This window comes from Leuresthes tenuis, unplaced genomic scaffold (assembly GCF_036924035.1).
Source record: "Leuresthes tenuis unplaced genomic scaffold, fLeuTen1.0.hap1 SCAF_3, whole genome shotgun sequence".
NCBI classification, from domain to species: Eukaryota; Metazoa; Chordata; class Actinopteri; order Atheriniformes; family Atherinopsidae; genus Leuresthes; species Leuresthes tenuis.
Genome location: NW_027325357.1, coordinates 11,500,015 through 11,522,747, shown reverse-complemented (window position 1 = coordinate 11,522,747; position 22,733 = coordinate 11,500,015). Strand labels below are relative to the sequence as shown.

At 37.9% G+C, this 22,733-nt stretch overlaps 1 protein-coding gene across 1 annotated transcript in view; it reads right to left on the bottom strand.

Annotated features, from left to right (window-relative positions):
- The window catches only part of LOC140303152 (A-type voltage-gated potassium channel KCND3-like), a 90,121-nt gene that overhangs the window by 9,171 nt on the left and 58,217 nt on the right, over positions 1–22,733 (bottom strand). The window contains exons 3-4 of the mRNA XM_072381788.1: positions 14,551–14,713; positions 3,784–3,885 (exon numbers count right to left, since the gene is read on the bottom strand). Of these exons, the coding sequence (XP_072237889.1) occupies positions 3,784–3,885; positions 14,551–14,713 (265 nt within the window). The remainder of the gene's footprint in view (positions 1–3,783; positions 3,886–14,550; positions 14,714–22,733) is intronic.

The window sequence follows — 22,733 nt, the reverse complement described above, 5'->3', positions numbered from 1 at the left end:
AAATAAATTTAGTAAATTTTCAAAATAATTTAAACATGCTCATTTTGACTTTAGTGCAACTTACATTTTTCAAAAGACAGCATCCCTGTTATTTGGAAGGATAGATTAGATGGGCTCAGAACTCTGTGACTGACTATCTTGGAAAATAGTTTAGCAACTCAAGAATAATATTTGTCAGTGTAAACAAAAAAAACCCCAAAAAACTTAGTTATCTACTGTGTCTTATATCATTATAAATTTACAGAAGGTGAAATGTCTATGGAAGGGACAAGGTCAAACTCAATCCAGTGGCACTGGATTAAAACCAGACACAATTCTGTGGTGGACATGAAAAGAGTATAAATATGTAAAAGGTCCAGAAATACAAACAGCCTCTCTGCACCCATACAAAGTGGATAACTACTTTTTTCTGATTGTCAAAATTTGAAATATTTTTTTTTCAATGACAGAGAGAGACCTTCTGGCTTGTTGTAAGCACATCTCTCAAAAACCAGCATCATTGAAGGTACAATTGTATTGGCGCACATAGCACGGATAACTTGCATATCTGTGAAGACAACAGTAATACTGACTGATGTGTGCAACTTTTGGAGAAATATGTGACAACGTAAAGATGAGGTCTTGTTCTTAGATCTAATTTATTTCAGCAAAAAAAAAAAAACACAACAAAAAAACACAAACCCCACTCTGCATATTCAACAGGTCTATGTAGTTATTGAGACTTGATGCCAAAGTATCCAGACCTGTGGACACCGTATGCACCAAGGAAATACAGAAAAGGACGGACAATATTGTTTTGCTTCTGAATTTCCATGTTAAGTAAGAATGTGGAAACATTTTACTGTCAAAACTGGTTGCAGCACACGTTCAGTCAAATAAAATCAGTTAATAAAAACCATCAAATTTCTCACTTTCACTGTGTTCACTGCAGCCTCTTTGCTGTCCACTAGCCTATATGTGTGTGTGTAGGTGTTATTTGTTTGGTGCTGTGTCCAACAATACAAAAGAAAACTATGAAGTAGAAAAGTTTGAGTAGTAATGTTATTTTGTCAGAAAACATAGTAAATCTGTAACTCTTCACCAGTGACACGCTGGAAAATCTTAAAGACGAATGACTGTCCCTGATGTTTTCAAACCGTCCAGGATAAGGGGAGACTTTACTTCTCTTAACTTTAATTCAAATGTGAAAGTATACAGATGTGGAAGCTTCATTAGCCTCTTTCACACATGCCTTCCAAACTCAAACTGATGCACTTTCATTTAAGTAGAGAGGTAGAACAAGCAGCCAGAGTTGATCTGCCACTGATACACCTCTGAGCCGGCAAAGGAGGAAGCAACAGAGGCGAAACAGGTCCGTGTCAAGCCTCATCATGGAACCCATCTTCAACCAGCAACGCTTTTCTTACTCCGCTAATATGTGTGTAAGGACACAGTGATCTCGAGCTGAGCTTCTTCTGTTTGGCATGTGTGAATTGCAAGGAGGAACAGCAATGGGTTAAGAAGAACATTTTTTTTTAATGGCTTAGATTTTGACGCAACCAAAATGTGAACTAGGCTACTGTGTTATAGCTGACTAGTTAACTGGATTTGATTAAACAAAGTAGGAACAAAGAGAACAGTTAATGGCTCCGTTGATCAAGTAGCTTACTCTAAAGGTTAGATATCTGAAGGTTATGGCAGTTGACCACCTTAGACAGCAGCTCTGCCACTACTGTGAGCGATTTGGAAACAGGTTGTAAAGCACTTGGTAAAACCTGGCTAAGGATAAAAGGCACTGTTCAAATGCAGACCATTCACCAGTTAATTGTGGGCGAGTGAAACAACTCTGCATTAACTGGTGGCAGATTTATGATATCTGCTTCAGTTATTAACTGAGCTGACTGGGCAGACTGAAGTCTTGGACAACTGGACGAAAAGGGATTTATGACCAAGGCAGACTACTTGCAATCCTGAACCAACACAGAGCTTGATTTAGTCGATTACTGATACAATATGTCAGACTCCTTCGAAAAGCAGATCTTTTACCAAACTAACCAACCTCCGTTGTGCATGCCTATCCGTTAATGTGACTGCATCAGTTCAGACACGAACATGACGAGTACATGTCATTGAGCCTGACCTAGAAGAACTGCTGCCCCCTCCTTTTTACATAAAAAGACCATGTTCCTTGTTGGAACATGACGCAGACACGGTCCATTGTCATCACATTAATGGAAATAAGGGCTTATGCAAGTCCTTGATGAACAACAGACCCGTTTGAATTAAAAAACAAATAAATCATGGGTAGCACTTCATCTGTCTGCAAATAGGCAATGAAAACATGCAGGCAGAGGGACAGTCCTGGGACTCACATGATAAAATTAACAATTACATTATCAGCATTCAAGGGGATAAAGCTGTAATGGCCTCTTATGTAGGGTTATCAAACTTGACAGCATAATCAATAAATTGCTGTCAAAGAATAAAAATGCCCAGAAGGAAACAGATCCGCAGTGAACTTCTAATCTAGCTATAAGCTGTGAGAGAACCAGTCATTTAGTCATATATGCCCACTCACTTTCAACCAAGACCCATGTAGTCCCACTGACTGACTGTCAGCAGTGACATTACTGTAATTTGATGCACCAGGACTGTGGCAGCCTCATCACAGACACAGAGGGATGGGGCTCGCTCAGCACTCACAGATGGCATTTATATGATAATTCTAACCACTTCCAGATACCCATGAGCTTTCACACTGGACTCGATTAGATCCAAATGGATTTTGGTAGCCAAGGAGCAGAGTATGTCACTGAAAGCAAGAGTGATGGTTTTGATGGGAAGGATATGGCCAATTTGCTCATGCATTACCAAACATGTTTCTATGGTGTTTACATACATTTTTTTTTTTTTTTTTTCAAGAGAAGCATAAAAGTAGAGGGGGACGGTGCTAGATGCTTCAAATAAATGAATTAAAAAAAGTTGTTTTCAGGCGGACACAGATGAACTTTGAGGAGTATGTAATTATAATAAATAGCTTGGCATTTTGAAAACTATGAACTTTCATAGTCTTGGGGAGAGCCACATGTGAAGACTTACACTGTTCCATCTGTGAGTGAAGAATGGATTCAGAGCCAGAAGATAACAAACTTAACCTAACAAAAAAGCTATGACAAAACAGCCTTGCTATGTCTGAAGTTTAAAAACAAGCCTTCTGTTACTCTGTGCCATCTCCACTGTCGTATTGTTCGGTAGTAGTGTTGTTTTAAAGTTCACTCCAGCCTCCTTTAATGCACTTACCATTTAATTATCACCAAGAGCTACTAAATAAGCAATAAAGAACAACCTCTGCTGTTTTAGCTTGCCAGTTTCACACACGTGGATTAAACCTCAGACAGAAATACAACTAGGAAAAGCACTTTGTGTGATTACACTGATAACACCAGCACTGAAGATTATATTCATAACTCCTCTGCTATCAGCGCTGCCCTGTGTAACTACAGGAGTGTAATGACTTCAACTTCTGCTGCTCTTTTAAAGCTTCTAAATTACTTTTAAATTATCCTTTCGTTAACTGTGGCAGTAATTGTTGGAATTTTGCTCATCTGTGTGTTTGTGCTTCAGATATGAAGTTGTTGCAGTGGACTGAAATAATTAGACGAAGAGCATTACATTAATGTCTGAAATGTAAATATAATCTGCTGGTTTTGTCGTTTTTAATGAACACATCTGACACAACCTCCCAGTAATCATCGCGCCCACTTTGCAGTTAGAGTGACTTAGAGGGTCAGAGGACTTTCTCACCGTCAGCTCCAGCAGTTCATTGAGTAGTCCATTCCGTTTGCTCAGGAGGAAGGCGTTGGCACTGCCGGACTTGGCTATTCTTATCCTCGACAGCCTGGCTTTCTGGGAGTGGGAAGAAGAAGAGGTCACAGCATCAAACAAGGCAGACAGAGGATGACTAATGCCTTTTTTACAGTTAAAGTCTGCCAAGTCATCGCATAAACTCTTGTAATTTTCACAGAAACTCCCAAATTATGATTATGTGTGATAACAGCTGTAGCACAGCTTATTCTGCCAGAATTGTAGCCCTCACAAACAAGCACTACTGCACTGTACTTTGCCAAAAGTATGTGGGAGCCCACACAATACACCCATATGGCATTGTTGAACATTTGATTTGGAGTCTATGGGCATATTTACATTGCTGTAACAGCATCGATGCTTTTAACTTTTCACAGACATCAGAGCTTCACTCACATTAAACTATGATACCCGCAGTGTTGATAAGGGCTGAGGGCTGGCTTCTCCAAAGGGGCTGAATGTCAGATGAAGCAAAATGACTAAAGATATCGCCTTAGAATTAAGAAACCTATGATGAACATTTTTTTGGGGTATTGCTGGTGATTTCTCATATTAACCCAATTTTTATCCTCAAAATAATTTTTTGGGTGCTCAAGTTTCTTTCCAAAGCATGTAAGTTATCGAAACTGGTAATTCTAAACCAGCTATGGGAATGAGTGTGCATAGCTGGTTAGTTACTGGTGACCTGTCCTGGGTGTACCACCTTTTTTTCTTATCATTAGTTATATTGTTCATAATAATTAAACGAGCTAATAATGCACTACGAGTACTTTGTTTAACGTTTTATATCTTAAAAAGGAAATCTGACTAATCTAATAGGTGTTCTTACTCTTTTTTTGAACAGTCAGGAGCACAGCACAGGTAACAGCCGTTTATACAAGCAAAAAGAAATCTGTAAAAATACTGTCCACATTTTGACAAAACAGAGGAAAGGAGCAACAATGAAGTCTCGACTTTATTAAGGCCATAAGTGATGGCAGAATTACGACATCTGTGGTATGTTTTAACAACTTGGGCCAGTTCAACACGACTCGCAATCAGACTGTGCCTAAAAGAAGGAGCCTGCAGCTGTCCGTGGTCAAGATGCAGACAAGGGCATTGTAAGTATTTGATAATAATACTGAATTTTTCATTCAGTTTGGTTTGTGGTCTGAGCTTTACGGCTATTTATTCAGTGCTCTCTCATGCTATAAAAACATGCATCAGGGGTTATTAAGTTTTAAAAATTTCAAATGAGGCTGACCCTGTGAAGGAGAGGGGCAGAGTGGAGTCAAGTGGATTACTCTACGCCCCTGAAATGTTCCACTTGAATAGAAGAGTAAATTAATAAAAGAAAAGGGAGTTGCTGTTGTGTCTCTCATTGTTATTTTGACCTAAGTACAGCACAGACATTTCATTAAGACCTCAGGAAATTGTGTCAGCTTGTTAAAAAGGACACAACATATCTCCTTTAAAAAAGAAAACATTTATAGATTAGGAGGAGGATTCCCAAAGATGACTGAATTCTAATCCTAACAAAAGTGATATCATCGCCCAAATTCAACTAGGAAATGTGTAAGTCTCATCATAATGTGTTATGTTGAAGTCTCACCAGGGAAACCAGCATGAAGGTGACAGTGTCATTTAAAATAAAAAAAACTCTAACCAAGTTATGCTATTGAATAAACCAAACCAGGAAAAACTTGAATAAGGGCAACTGGACTTCTTTTTGAATCTTAAAGACGTTTCTTCTCTCATCCGAAAGACTTCTTCAGTTCTGAGCTAGATGGTGGGGAGTATCAGCTTATAAGCAGCGAGAGTAGTTACAGTCACATTTGTCACTGTTTTAGTGAAGTGTTGTTGTGTTACTGATAAAACCTAACTCGGAAGTGAAAAAAAAAGGTGTCTATCTAGGCACTGAACATAAGTCCCATGATTGAAAGCGCTGCACGTAATCGCACTATCCGCCCCTCCTCCTTCTTCTGTAATAGGATTATTTGGCTTGTTCAAGGAAACATTTAAAAAAGATGTTTGCTTTGATGTGGAAACTCATGAATTACATTTCCCTCCTGCCATCTGTAGGGAAGGTAATATAAAGGAGGCATCCCTAGGTTGTATTTAAGGGTATGAACACATCACCTATTAGGTTGTTTTGATGGGGTAATTGTTTTGGCCATAAATGTGTTTTTGGACACTTGAACAGCACTTAAAATGTATTTTCTGATGCTTATGTTTGGCCTAGTCCAAACTTGCATTTGGAGGCTCAATCAAAAAACCCCACTGACTAAACTGATGTCACATGTGTAAAGTGAGTTTTCACTCTCATGACAGAAATCATCACCAGAAAAGAATGCATTGCTTAAAAAAAAAACAGAAAAGAGCCACAATGGCAGTGTGTAAAGTATTTGACAGTCACTGTAGTTTTTTTGTTTTATGCCAATTACTCACTCCCTTCATATGAACCACTTTATAAACAACTAAAAACATTTAGTAATCCAGGACAGACACTTATGATTCTTATACACCACGCTGACATCAAGAAGCAGAGGCGATAAAAGGGCACCCTGCTGTGTCTCCTGGCATCGCCAGCATCTGGGCATACATATGGCACTCAGTCTAAAGACGTTCCCTCTACACCTATGCAAGAGGACATAAGTTTCTAGCAACCATCTCAAGAAGTTTAACATAATCTGTGTCAACAGCTGCAGATGAATTATATTTATAATATCAATAATCTACCTGTCCAGGGTGTACCCCGCCTCTCACCCGATGAGGGATAGACTCCAGCCCCCCCCCCCCCCCCCCGCAACCCGACCAACGGATTAAGCGGGTATAGAAAATGGATGGATGGATGGATATCAATAATCTCACTCAAGACTAGGAGGGTTTTGAAGGATATGCTTCCTAGTGCATAGTTTAACTATAGCATATTCATGGTTTATGTAGACTATAATTAGTAGGAGGTGGTACAATCAGATTTAGACACCACACAATTTTGCAATGAACAATAGGTAAATCCTGAAGGAAAGTCATGTAATCTGCAGAATGCTTTTAAAAAGTCTATCATAATATCCTATATACTTAAAGGTTTGACAGGAAGACACCCGAGTACACCTGTACTGAGCCCGTGAGTCTCTGAGTGTCAAGAGTGGCCTTCCTCTCTGCCATCTCCATTCAGTCCACATAGAATTTTACATTTTAATTTGTTTTTTTATTTGAGTTTTATGTTGAACAGAAGACCAGGGATAAGACAAGCAAGCTCAAATGAATGAGGATCAAAATAAAGAAGGAAGAACATCAGTTACAGGATTTCTCCTTTTAAACTAGCTAGATTTGACATTAACGCACTAGAAAAAAAATGCTATGAAAGAACTAGACCTATGCTGAAACTAGGGAAAATGTGAATGCAAAATAAAGTCAAGTACAGCTGCAAATATGAATTTGACTGAGATGCATCACCAATTGCTGGTTTACTCCTATAGCTCTATTTTAGCCTGAGAAAAACTCTGGAATTTATGACAATGCGCTTGACTGCTGAATTTAAAATGAGCTCGATTTCAGAGCCAGCTTGCCAACATTCACATTTTATTCTTGACAGGATGTGAGAAAAATCTGACTTGTGTTTAAATTTTCACACATACAATTTCAATCTGTGAGGCCAAAAGATAAAACTCCTTCAAACTATAGATGCGATGACAGTACAAAGCAAAGAGGACAGACAGGAAATGAAAGAGAAATTGCACTGGGTATTTCCTAAAGTGAGGAGGATATTAGGATGCCTGTAAACCACTGGTCCAGCTGCTTGTGGACCCAAGGTGAGTGATTTCTTTAACCTTGTCCTGTCGTTCTCTCCTTCCCCGATAAATGCATTTCAAGAAACAGGAGCTACACGGAGCAATATCAGCTTCCCAGACATGAATAAAAAGCAATGGAATTAGTTTGGATGTTTCAAAATTGTCAGTCAGACTCCAGATACCCCTGAAGGTGTGAAGAATGCTAAATTCTGAGATGTAATAATCATGGCAATGTGTTGTGTTTGTGAAACTGAAGTGAGGACCATTGGCCGCTTCTTTCTTTCTTTAATTAGTGGAAAAGTGAAATTTGCAAGTGTAGAAATTTGCAAGTGTAGTCACTGCTTGTGCTGCCTGGTCTTCTTACTGATCAAAAGCTCAGTAGTTTGTTGCACTGACATTCTGCTGAGCATCCAGCCTTTCCTGAAGGTCTGCTGAGCCCAAACAGCCACCAATTTATTCTGAACATCTGAAGAAAGTTCAGTTATTCCGAATAAAAAAAATAAAAAATAAAAATAAAAAATCAAGTCCCCAAATAGTTGATGGGGGTGTCACAGAAGGATCAATATAGTTATCCCAGCAGTAAATATGATTTATTGCTTAACAGAGAACCAAAATGTATGCCTCTAACTGAATTGCAGACCTTACCCCTCACAAGTCAGGCTGCTTTTGAGGAGCTTAAAATAATGATTGAAGTTATGATAACTTGTGTCCATTCTGTCTCCAGCTGAAGAGGTAATCATTATGGATTATGGTCACTGAAAAAAAGAGATCTGATATGATATGCGTTTACACGTCCCAAAGAATAGTGAAAAGTGGGCTTGTTCAGTAATGTGCAGAAAATAGAACAAAAGAAGGAAACGTTTAGTTTTCTCCACTATATTTTGAGACATCATAACCTGCAAAATATTTTTCAAGCTTTCTGTCTCTCCTAATGAAGCCACATTCTCAACGGCAGGTACAATGGGCCTTTGTATCTCAAAGTCTATAAAAGGTTGAAGCTTGAAAGTGGATCTTCATAGCTTAGTTCACTCTATATCTGAAAAACAGTTTTTATCTTTCAGTGATAAGACTAATAAATTAGAAGATGCACACTTGTACAAAGCTACTTTTTGCTAACCATTTAAACTTTTAGAAGTTTTTAATTCTGCAGTTACTAATTTATGTTATACTTTCACATGGACTAGAAGGCTTATTTTACCAGATGTTTTCTTTTTCTTTGGTAATGTAAAATGCTATTTTGCTTTATGTCCCTACAAAAAAAGTGATGGAAAAAAGGCACCTTGTCTAATCTGATAATTAGATTTTCAAAAGGTTTGTTAAATTTTCTGGGAATTTTCTGGGAACCCGAAAACTAAACTTTGAAAAAACAAAGACCGAGACAACCCGGAATGGCTCCAACAAAGACCTGACAGAGACTGAGGAAAAACTAATGAGACAATTGAAAGCAGCTGAGACTGATAAACTATAGACAGGTGTGTATGGAAGAGTTGAGGAAACCAAAAAGGGGGGACTGAGGACAACTGTATGGGAAACACAGAATAAATAAGAAACCCAACCAACATCAGGACTAAAAGATAAACACAAGAACAGAACTGAGGCATGACAAAACTAAGATTTCAGATAAATATAGAACAAAAGCAAGAACAGCAACAAAACCAAAGCAAAGCAAAGGTTACAGAGTACAATACGAAAACGTCAAGAAACTAAACAGAGTAAAGAATAAACAAGAATATGAAGACCAATAACTCCAAACATTAGGGACAAAAAGTAAAAAATCTAAATCAAATCAAAACTCTGGAAAATTCAAAACAAAAATCACAAACTCAAACAGAAAATCCACAAACCCTAACAAGGTTAACATCACCCCTCTCAGTAGCTATGTTTACATGGCGAAATATATCTTGAGTGAGGCAGAAAACATTAACAGGGAAACAAAATAAAGAGATCAGATAAGTTTATTTTGCAAAAATTTAACAAAAGAAGAAGGAAAACTGTTCCAAATGTAATTCAAAATTCAGCAGCACATAGTTCTACTTCCCTATAAGTAGATGTAGAGTGTAAGTGGACCTGTACAACTCCTTTATGCCTCTCTGTGTTTATTTCTTCTAAGGTTTTCAACCAAAAAAAGTACCTGTCCAAGACCAATTCTATTTCTACCCTTCTACTTATCATGTCACTACATCCCCATGTGGTTTGAGAATGCGATGAAAGATTATTGTTGATCAGATTATCAAGGTTTATGCCATCCCTCTCAATCTAATTAGAATTACATCTGATAGAGCCATATTAGATCAGTCTGAAGTGATTGAGATGTTTATGTGATACATTCTTTATCTGATTGGACTATTCATCTGATTAAAAGTGTCCATGGAAATACAGCTACTGACCGTGAGGAACAAAAACTAAAAATCCAAGGAACATTCTTACTCTAGAACATAATTCAGTCACAAAATTATAATCAAAAAGTAATTTCCCTAAAAGGCTGGGAACTTCCACTTTCAAGTAAATGTTTTAGGAGCAAATACTGAGTTGGTTTGAACAGGTTTCAGCAAAAGAATAGCACAACTCAAAATAAACTACAGTGGACTACAGTGACTATAATGAAGCAATGTGTCATCCAGGTCAGTGTGCACACCAATGTTTTCTGGTGACAGTGGAGGTGTATCCCACCTATGGTCTATTAGATGTCACGCTTTGCTTACATATGGTGTACTTTTTAGTAGCATAGATCTTTTAAAAGTTTGCATTTGATTATATGACAATAAGGAAACTTAATTTTCTAATGATCATCCGTTGGATCACCAGTAGTGGTTGCTACTAACCGAACGTTGCTGCAGTTGTGTAGTAGCTGCTGTTAAACGGACACAGTCTCGTCCACAACATTGTCAGATCTTTGCTTAGGCAAAGTTGGTGGAAAGCTTTTATCTTCAAACCAGACAATCATATCGAAGTACTATCTCTAGATACATTTAACATCTGTTACAGCTTCCTGAGCTGACCGTGATATTCTTCATACAATGTGTTTGCTAATGAATAAAACAAGAAAAGTTGTATTGCTCATCCAAATATGTTGAAAAAGTAAAAAAAATTCACTGGGATACTGATGTTCTGGTTCTTATTCTCCTTTCTCGTCTTCTCCCTCTTTTTATTATCATTGTTATTACGATAAAAAATGTTGGTGTAAGATTTTTCAGAATGAGCCCAGTTCTACATGAAGAATGATCTTATCTACCTTTATTCTTTCAGTTTTGCATTAATTTGTGATTCATTATTAGTAGATTTAGAATACACTGAGTGTTTTATGGTCTAAAAAGTTGATTCTAACTTTAAAAAGTATTGTTTGTAGTTTTTTCCCCAACTAATGATTTAGAAAAGAGCAGAGTTCTTTCAAAAGTTCACCCATTTCCTCTTAGAGCCTCTAAAAGGTGATGAGGGCGTATTTCATTTTCATTGCTGGAGAACATTTTTTTTCACTTTCAGTTTGTTCAGTGTAAGCCTTTTAAGCACTCTGTGGTGATTTTACTTCATCTGTGGTCTTGGCTGACTGCACAAATCAAGCCTATTTTGTAAGCTCTCACAACAGCAGGACAGAAAAGAAAAAGGACTCGAGATGTCAACCTCTGACAAGACCTGAAACAAAATTTTTTTTTTCCTTTTCTACTTTTTTCTCTTCTTTTCCATCTCTTACTCCAATCCAACCTGTCCTCATCAGACTTTCTTTTTGCTTTCTCCATATTCTTTTTTAAAAAAGTTTTTTTGGACGTAATTCTGTTTTTCTTTTCTTGCCCTTATTTTCTTGTTTTGCCCTCTTGTCTCGGGTCTTTTTGTCATTATTTTTTTTCCTGATTAACAACCTGCCATGTCACTGTGTGGCTCCACTTGACTTTGCTGTCCCATTACCGGTGTGACCTCAATCCATTTAATGCTTCGACATCCACCGGTAGTGCGCGATTAAAAAAGGAACTTCGTTTTCTGCAAGTTTGAATTTCAGCTTACTGGTTGATAAGGAACATAAGTATTGGGGTTTGTGTCTGTGGCTTCTTACGTGGGTTAATGAACCTGAAGAATAGACAATACACTCAGACCCATACTACAGTAGTTAGTAGACAATAACTATCATTAAACTCAATTTGGATACTCTACTTTCTATTTTCTGACTGAGAAGTATTGATGGGCACATGAAAAGACCTTTTTGTAAAGTACAACCCCCATATGACTACATAATTGTAATGGCAGCCTGGAGCAGTGTGTTGTTAAAGAAGAATGAAGACAAATGAGAACTAGATAGGACAGGGAGGCCAGGAGAGATGCTGTAATAGAGGGTGGTAGAACAGACGAATAGGGTTAATATAAAGCTGATTTACTTCACCCTCTTCTTGTTTAATTTTTTAACTCTTACCAGAGGGAAATACACAAGACAGTGATTGATCAGCCGTAACATTAGAACCAGTCACCTAATATATGGAGTAGTTTCTAATCAAGCCACCAAACAGCTCTGATCAGTAGACAAAAGACTTCTGAGGGTGTCCTCTAGTGTCCTCTGCTACCGGGACGGTTTTCCAGCAGAGCATTGCTTTGCAACAAAATGAGTAGAGTTACTCACTTTGCCTGGCTTTAACCTTGTAAGACCTGGAGTGACACATGAGTCATGAGCCTGGAGAGACACACGTTGATCTTGTTCGGACAGATTAACATCCCCAGTTGAAAATGCTCAATTGAAAAATGTAGCCAGATTATTGCAGCTTCATGTTATCTTTCACCATATTTTTGTCAAAATCTACTTTACATTCAAGAAAGTTTGTCATCATTGGGGGTTTACACAGCAGGCTCACTCTCTGTGTTGGTCAAAAGTATGTAAGAATATCAAAATTGTACATATTACAGCATTTTCTTCAACTGCACCAACTCTCTTATTATACAACTGTTTAAGAAAACTGTAAAAAATGTAAACATACAAATATACACTATCTGTACTTCATTCAGCTCTGCTGTTTTATAAGTACCAATTAAAATAATGTCCGTTCCAGTGAGTAGCTGTTGCTAGGCAACAGGTCATTTATGCCCTGATAAACATATCAATATCAAATCACTGTTTTATCACTGAACAGGCCACTGTATATATCTTATGAAATAATAAATGGAACAGTTTCAAAGGAAGACTTATTATATTGATAATAACACCAATCAGAACAGTAACTGTTGTAAGGTCAATCAATGGGAAACATAACTGGAGAAGCATTATCTGTCCGTTTCCTTTGACAGCATTCAGCTTAGTTGGCTTTCATGTGTAAAAAAAAAAGAAGAGAATAAATTAAGGGTTTTCCTTCATGGGATTTTAAAAAAAAGTATTTTTCTATCTTTTCCCAATAAAATAGTATGTAAAGATTTTCCTTCTGTTCTTCGAAGTGGGGTTGTGTCCGCAGATGTTTCCTCTCAGTTTGCTGGGAGGAATCCTGACAAGGAGAGCTAAGCTAACAGCTACTCAAAACTATTAACACTATTTTCTCACGCGAAGCACATCTGTGTTGCACATCATTTAATTCACACTAGATGTGCAATGTATCCTGCTGCTAACAAACTGTGACTGGTCTAATCTCAAAATATCAAGGACAATACAGTAAGAATAAGTGAAAAGCCTGAAACACACAAACACACTGTGTTTTGAATCCTGGCAAAAGTAATACTTAGCTGTAAACTGTTCAACAAGTCTGAATTAGCTGATCAGTGAAAGGAAACAATGAGCAGCTACTGTGAATGCATTGACCTTGACGAACATTGATGTTCTTCAGTTGGGAAAACAGTAAAAATTAAATAAATGTTTGATGCAAAAGTGACGTGGTGTAAAAATCTATAGTGTAAAAATATAGTGTTTGCTCCGACTGCAGTAAAAACATTAGTTTCAGAAGGAGTAACTTCACTCTTTTGGCCCTGCTCAGAGGAGCTGCTAGCTTGACTCCGCTCTCAAAATGAACCCAAAGTGAGGGTGTAGTCAGACTGCTCATAAGTAAAAACGACGTTTGAAAAAAAAAAAAAAAAGGAAAACTAAAAAGTAGCCCATTTATTGATAATTTCTCAGTTGACAAAATCAGTGCTTTCATGTATCTTTTCCTTACTGCTTCTCTGCTCTGTGGTCACATATATTTCACTCTTAACTGAACCTCTTAGGAGCCACACTGGATCGCATGAAGCTGTAAGCGAGCTCACTCCATTATGTTTCAAAGGTTTCAGATCACTGTATTCATTAGAAAACCACCCACCTCTGTGGATTCAAATCAGACTTCTCCCTCCTCAATTAGCTATCAGCCGCTGCTCTCTAACTTAATAGCACTCTTATCTAGCCCAGCAGAAAGGTCAAGCCTACAGGGGAACTGCAGTGAGTGGCTGGCTAACATTCGGTGCTTGGAACTGAAGTGTATGTCTGTGACTGAGAGAGAGAAAGAAAGGAATTGTATGTACAAAAGCACGTTCAAATAATGTCTAGCCAAAGGGCAGCACATTTCCTCTCTTTGTGAAGGACAAACAGCACAATTCTTAATTGGGGTCAATCCCTTTTACTATCACCTTTTATTAAAGCTTGTATTATGCCTTTTTTGTACTATTCATGAAAAAAATCCCACTGTTGTTTGTCAGTGTTTGTCACTATTGTTTAACCCATGGTTATTATTTCAATAATTTGGGTATATTCAGAGGATTTTCAAGGCGTAACCATTTGTATTCACCCACCCAGCATTTGCAAGCAAATTTAATCCTCCCATTCATTCTCAACAACATGTCTTAATTTTTTACCACTTTGACCTTTTGCAAATCAAAAGTACAATCTCCTATTAGTGAGGTAGCATCTAGATTCACACACACCCCAACACACACACTTATGTAACTCACAAATAACCCTTGACTCCCTGTTAAAAGAGGTGGGGTAGATACAGACTTGTACCTTTTGAGCACGACGTTTGTCTGCCCTCTGGTTCTGGTGGTAAATGCGGCTGAAGTTGGAGACGATGACGGGGACGGGCAAAGCGATCACCAGCACACCGCTCAGGGAGCAGATGGAGCCGAAGATCTTTCCAGCAATTGTCTTTGGTACCATGTCTCCATACCTAGAGATGAGACCGATAGAAGACTTTAATTGTTGACAAAGAGACATAAAGCTTCAGATACATCAGGTACAACAGTTTGAGGCACATTGTACTGGGCATTGATGACTTTCGATCAACTAGTTTTTGATTCTAATGCTTTTCAGTGTGTGCAAGGAGGAAATGCCAGAAAACGCTGCACCTCAGCTGTATTAGAAATGTCTGTATTTAAAAAGACAGACTAAAGGCTCTGCATTTGGTAATATAGATAATTGGATATTAAGCTGCTCCCCCTGATCATTAAAGTAAAAATCAATTTAAGTAACAGTGGTAATAACAATCCCCACCTTAATCAGCACCACTCCAGACACAGTAATGTTCCGTATGATATGCATAATAGCAGATAAAACTACCAAACCACCCCAGTGGTCCAGATGGACCAAGAAACACAAACGAATCACCAACAAGATCAAAGCATCAAAGCTAAGCTAAGTAATCTTGTTTAATCCTTTTATATAAAAGAACTTGATGACCACCGAAATTTTCTTTTTTGGAATGATTAAAGATAAATATACTGACTTTATTGGGGCAAAATTTCTAAAATTTGCATAAAACATAGGAATCTTAATAGCAACATAATTATGTGCCCTGCATTGCAAATCCAAACCACTGAGACTTATCCCAGCAGGTCTTCGGAGAACTTCCCCCATCCTGATATAGCTTTCTCTGAAAGCAAGAATACTATTAAAATCCATTTCAATTAACTTTTCACTATATAGCTAAAACTGTAATTACTTTGTACTTTTTGCCAGTTTGGTGCATCAAAACAAACTATGAACCCACTGCTGACCTCACCATTAGCAGTGAGGTGATTATGTTACCACAAGATGCTTATTGCCAGTAAATAGATAACATCTTAGCTAATTTGAACCTGTATTTTGTTATGTATTTAGTAAATGTAATAAAGGAAAAAAGTGAAATACCACGTTAACATAAGTATCAGAGCTCATCAATTGATATTTGGTTAAGGTCTTTTTGGAAGGACCTAACAAGCTTGGCACATCTTTCCACTGTCTTGAAGGTATATGGATCATTTTCGTGAACTAGCCTGAATCACTTGACTCACTGAAAAGCAGTGAGTCAAGACGGTAGATACAGTGTGCCAATATTTAGGACCAACAAGCATAGTAATTCTTTTCTTATAGCTGTTTGTTGTTTTCGTTGTTTTCCCTAATATTACCCTGTAAGTAGGGCTGAGTCATAAATCCATTTTATCTACTGATTCAAATTTGTGGTTTAGGAAGATTGGTTTAATTAACAATTGATTTCATTTTTAACTTTCACTTTCTGCAACTTCCCCAGTAGTTCAGGCTTCTTCAAAGGAGAGTGTTTCTACAAAAACTCAAGGCAGAGGTTTTGGAACCCTGTGCTGAAGCCCTGGGGAAGATGACTGGGTCTGGTGGGTCATCAGGATTTAGATAATTTGACCACTGATATCTATGCGGCTTAGACGAGGCACAAAAAGTCTTGTCAATGCAGTCTAGGTCCAGGAGTTGGCAAAGGCTGATTTACAGACAGAAGCTGTGGGTCATGCTACTGTGTAGTTGAACAAATTGATTCAAAAACAGACTTCTTGGATGAGCCAGTAAGCTGGTGAGAAAAGACACTGAAATTGTCCCTGGGAGAAACTACTGACATTAAGCTTAAGCAGCTTGACATGAAGTGATGTGAAACTATGTTTGCTGAAGCACAAGAGGAACCATTTAGAAAGATAGAAACAGTGTAATTTGCCCTACAAGTAAGACACAAGCGGGGAGCAAATTCTCCATGGGTAACCCAGGTGCTTGAGTATCCTATTCCCCCGAGAACATCTTTACAGAAACTGATCATGGATGAAGAGCTGATTTTAATCCACCAGGTTTTAGTTAAACACCTGAACTTGTCATACAACTTCTATTGCTCTATCTATCTGCCTCTTTGGCCTTTTTGGTTTCTCTCACTTTCCTCTTCACTGCTTTCTAGACACAATGAGACTCTTGACAGGTAAAACCAATGCACCGTTGAGCACTGTGCCTCTTGAGAGCCACTTTGCCCAGACATGGGTGCAGTCGGACATTCTATTTATCTGAATTTTATTTTATTTTTTTCTTAGCAAAAGCTCTATAAGTACTATAAACACTACCGTCATAGACTGGAGTGAAGAAGGATTTCAACAAGCCTTGCCTTCTGTCTCTGCCTAAGTAAATACATATTAAATGTTGTTCAAAGGAGTTGATCACATTTAGTTTTTCACAGAGGAATTATTTTCTTTTTATCAATAGGCAAAAGATTAATTGATCAGAATGGAATAATATGGTCAATTCAAGTTATTGATGTGAATTTCCCATTTCCTCCTGGTAAATAATAGTTGAAGATAAATATGGTCATCATTATGGAGTTCTTATTTGACAACACCTGGAGCACAGTCATTAAGCTGACTATGTTAAAGTAAAATTTTAACAACAAATTTAAATTATGACCTACCATTTTTAAAATTATACCGCTATGAAAATTAGACAAGCATGACATAAAAGTAATGGACCTGTGACAACTTGGCTGGAAACAAATACACTGGAACCTGTGGGTGGCATCAATTAGCTTGTAGTAATTACAAGGTTCCAACACTATTGACTTAAAATGAATAACATTTCATTACTCCAAAGATAAAAAAAATTATATTGCAGCATAAAGAATCCAAACAGTTCTTAGTTATTTGTCATTGTAAAAAAGTCCATATTGAGTTATTGATGATGGTGGGGATGATGACCTGTAATGTTCTCTGTCGCAGCACAGCCAGTGAAGCCTCTGCTTGAACACACATTGTTGTTTGATCACTCTGTAATGTAGAGGGTGTTAAGCATCGTCTATTACATTGAACAGCTTTTACGTTACAAACCATAAATAATACATTTTAGGTATGTCCCAGTGGCCAGCAAATAAAATCCTTTAATTCACATTACATTACATTCTGGTCACGTGCAAGTGATCATTTAATTTCACCTTGAGGGACAGATGTCCTATTAATGGCCTGGATCTATTACCCCAATTCCAAAATAGGTGGACTGTGTAAAATGTACATAAAAAACAGAGCATCAAGTTGGCATGTCTCATAAACCAATCATCTATTCACAAAAGAACATACACAACTTGTTAAATGTTGAAAATGAGACATTTTATTATTTTATGGAAAAATTCTGGATTTGACGATAACAGTGTGAAGAGGGTGAGAACAAAATGCTCATCCCTGAGGATGAACGAGCTCCACACTCACTGCTCAGCTCCTTCAGTGATAGGCTCCTTCACTCTAAGTGTGTGAAGGAAAGGTTTCGCAAGTCCTTTGTTCCAGCCGCAGTCAGACTATACAATCAGTTCTGCTCTCAGTAGCCCCTCCTACTAAACTCAAACTCATTCAGCGACAGCACTTACATATTGCTTATATATATGTTGTATATACTGTTTATCTAAAATCATACGGTTGTCGCTCATGCTGTTCATGTACATACCATACACTGTGCTATAGATTGCTGTCCATATGTATGGCTTATAATCTTGTATATACTCCTTGTATATACTGTAGTGGCCTTATGGCTTTATATATTGTTTCCCATTTGCCTATTCCCTGCTATGATGTATCTGATGCTGCAACAAAGTGAATTTCCCCACTGTGGGACTAAAAAAAGGTTTATATGGCCTGAACACATCTGAAAAATGTAGGTTCAGGGCCATGTTTACCACTGTATGGCATTTATCTCTTCTTTTAAGCGAACTTTGGTCAGGGGAGGGCCATGTTCACATATGACTGTTCCTTTGCAACTGGTGTAGATTATTGTGCAACCAACCAATGTCATTTCTGTTTTGGATTTAGATGTAGTAGATACGCAGTAATAAATACTTGTTTCTGCCTCATTGTTGTGTCAGTGTTGACGCTGCACAGAAACCCACAAGGATTGTTGAGCTGCAGATTTCATCCCATGAACCTCATAACCATTACTGTTGTTGGTGTTGCTTGTTTTTCTGTAAGCTTAGCAACCAAAATCAGATTGAATGTCCCCATCAAGTTCAACTTAATGCAACACTATTACACATATACAGGGACAAATTTAGCTAACATCAGTTATGATAGATTTCAGACTAATTATTCATGTTTAAAGAAAAATAATAATTTATTCTTGTTACAGTTCCTACACCAAGCTGAACTCTAGACACCTCTTTTTTCTGTCAAACTCTGACATGATAGGAAACTGGTATGAACTGCAAGCAGACGTGAGTCAGAAAAAATGAGAGATTGTTACAAAGAAATGCAAAACTGACCACAGGGCTTGTTGTTATTGTTGATGAACCTTTCTCCTTGCTGCCAGACAATCAGACAAATGATTTCATGCTTTGCTGTGCTAGCTGTCTTTCAGCTGATAAGAGGTGACATTCGCCTGGCTGTCGCCCTGACTTCTTTGATTTAATATTATTTGACGCCTCAATCACACAGTGACGTGTCAAACATCATTATAACAGTGATATCAGGAATATTGAAAACTTTGCTCCTTGCTGTGTGTTACTTCTCAACATGTATTTCAAGGAGAGATGGGCCGCAAACATCTGCATGATCAACACACGGTAATGATGACTTCTGTGCATAGACAAAATAGCTTTGACCTCTCCTTCGTTCTGGAACCATCCCCTCATTAACAGTACCGGTCACCTGCTGTGTAAAACACAAAAGTACTTTGTTAATCAATGGTCTTTTTTTTTTTTACAGCTCTGTTTATCGCGTTTCTTTATAATTGGAAATGATTTCTGATTGGAAAAGTCTAATGTAGAATGATTTGGTACTGTCTGAGGCTCTACAGAGTGAAACCCAACCTGAAAAGTACTCCTACTGGGCAAAATTTACTCAGCCCTCTCATTACTCTGACTGTAGCCTCACTCCTGATGTAGGGGAGGCGGTGCCCTTACAGATTAGATGTTACATTCCAGACAAGGGCATGGACAATGTTATAAAGGTGAAGTAAATAAAGTTTTCCTTTCATTCTAACAGTCTGAGATGAAATATAAAACAACTGCAACCAATGATAAAATCCTGTATCACGCTACAGGATTACAAAACCATTTTGTGGTCTAATGAGCTTTTTTTGTTACTCATACTGGACTGGCTCCCAGTTCTTTGCAAATTTGGGTCTGTTATTGCGCACTTATTCCTACAGCTGCTGTTACAATGATTAGCTTATGGTTTTACAGAGCCTGATACAGAGTGACAGCATCTCACAAAATCATCAAACCTAAAGCCAAATAACAACCATTTTCACACCTAACTAGTGGAGAGGTTCAGGAGAATGTGCAGGCGCATTGGTCCTGCAGGTGGGTTGCTCCAGTGGAGAGACAGCACTCCAGACACCCAAGACCTGATGCAGAAATTACACTGTGGAAATCGCTGTTTTCTTTGTAAAATCTTGAGAAAAGCAGATGAGGCTCCTCAGTCAGTGGGTTTACATGATGAGATTAACCCGATTATAGCTATAGTTGGGTTATGCTCCTTATCTGAGCAAGGGTAACTATCCTTTGTTACATGGCGGTGAATGAATCGAATCACTGGCACAAAGCATGCAATACCGCAGTAGATAAGTGGCGCTGTACCCATTTCAACGATCACTAATAGAGCCACGCCGGTTGGCGTCTTCACCACCAACAACAGCAAAACTAAGGCATTCGAGAAAGATGGCGAACGAAGAGCAAGATGAAGCTACGTCCCTCTATATTTGAGATGAACATGGTTATGGCACAAACGCGATGCACAACGGCGCATTCTCCATCGCTTTGTTTCTTTCTGACGGCGGCGATAACAACTGTAATATCGTCTCCTTCGACTTTCGGGTGATGATCACGGGAAAAAATCTCGAGCATGCACAGAACGCTCGATCCTATCCACTGTCGTCTCCAGGCACGTTAAGTGGGCAATCGGATCGAGTTATCTCGGGGTCTTAATTCAATTGCAAGTAACCCGATCCGATTCGATTTCTTGTCGGATTAAGCTTGTTACATGAGCTGAATAACTCTTGAATAAGTCTTATTGTAATTTAGCCATTAATCCGATCCGATTGCCCACATGTAACCGTACTGACTGTGTTGATAGGAGCACTGTGTCTATCTGTATGTATCAACTATAGCAGGAAGCAAGCAGAAAGCAGCATACAGGTCAGCAGGGAGGACAATTACCAGCACACAAAAATGCTCTGGAATATTTGCTGACACGTTTATACAATGTCCCACCTGCTGAGCTGCTACTGGAGATGAAGATGTAAAATCCCTGCAAGAAGTTCGGAGTGAATATGGCAAACAATTGTGTTTTTACATGCCATCACTCCAGAAAAACGTGTGTGTAAAAAAAAAACAATGATACATGTGCGGCTGCATAGAATAAATGATTAAGAACAGCTTGTTGAATATACGTGTATATATATATATATATATATATATATATATATATATATATATATATATATATATATATATATACACTTTAAGTTTTTTTTCTTTCAAAAATCAGAGTAAATGTGTTTACAAGTACCACAGAATTACAATCCACATCTGACTGCACGTGGTAAATAACCAAGCTTGGCTTCTAATAACACCAATATGACTTTAAATTATTCATAATATTCAATGGCATTTTTTGGAGGCTTTCAACTAAGCCCAGGCTGAATTTTGCATGAGAAAATGTCTAAATTTACATCAGATGCAGACAGCTGAAGAGATTTAGACTTGGACTTGGTGGATAAATGACAGCACCATGTGAAATGTCACGAGTCGAAGCCCCTCTCACTCAAAAGAACACAATTCATATTGGAATCAATCTGACAATCAGAAATATAAATATTTCATATAACAGATCTGTCTTGATGCCTTCTGTTAACCTCTTCAAATCAATGCACTGACGCACTGTGTTAAACAGGTTGAGAGATTGGTAAAATTATGCAGTGAAGGAGAAAACCCTTCAACAGGGTTGTAGCACATAAGACAAAGTAATGAATACCTGTACATGTCAATTAACCAGACACCCAACAGAGTGGCACAGAAAACATTTATTCCGTCATGAAATTTTTCCTTTAGCTTTTCATTAAAGTGAGTTGTGCTGCTGCCTCCTCAACAGGAGGAAAGAACAACATGCTCCTGATAGATCTGAGATGGGCAGCAAATAAAACAGAATTAGATTGAACATGCAGCATCAGAGAGGCACTACAGAACAAAAGAAGTCAATCTGGCTGAATGATTTCTGTGTATTGGAGGCAGAATTGAAAGCAGCAGAGTTAGGCCAAGTCGAACTTTGCTACAGCTGTAACGAGGAACATCTAAAATTGTTATCACAAGAGTAACCACAGGATACAACAACTTTTTCAGCATGCAGGACCTGTGCTGCTCTCAGCTTGACATCTTTTTGTGAGCTTAGACAGTACTTTGTTATTTTCATTTATAGCATGAAGATTGATCACCAAGATGAGAGTACCTGAACAAAAATCCATAAAATGACCATTGTTACTGTGTAAACCATCAGTCAGCACACATACATACTCAAGTGCACACACACGATTGTACCTTTTGTGAGGACCCTTATGCTGAAATGTTACAACCAAATGTCTAACCCTTACCCTGAGCAAAATGTAATTTTAGTCTTAACCCACAGTTTTTTGAGGATGAGTCAGAAAGTGAGGACCAGCCAAAATGTCCCCACTTCCCACAAACCGAAAGGCCAAAGAATCAGAGAGAAAGCTTATTTCTTGTGTGGCATAGCAAACACTTTAGAACTGTTAAACTTTAGATAAAACATACACATCTGTAAAAATAGAAAAAAAAAACTTCTCATACTGATTTTCACACTTTGTATAGATTAATATAATTGATTATTTACTGTATATTTGATATTTATACCAACCCAGTCTGTTGAGAATTCACAAGCTATTTCACATTTCTATGAAACATTCCACATGTTACTGTATGTACATTCTTCAGCTGAAGG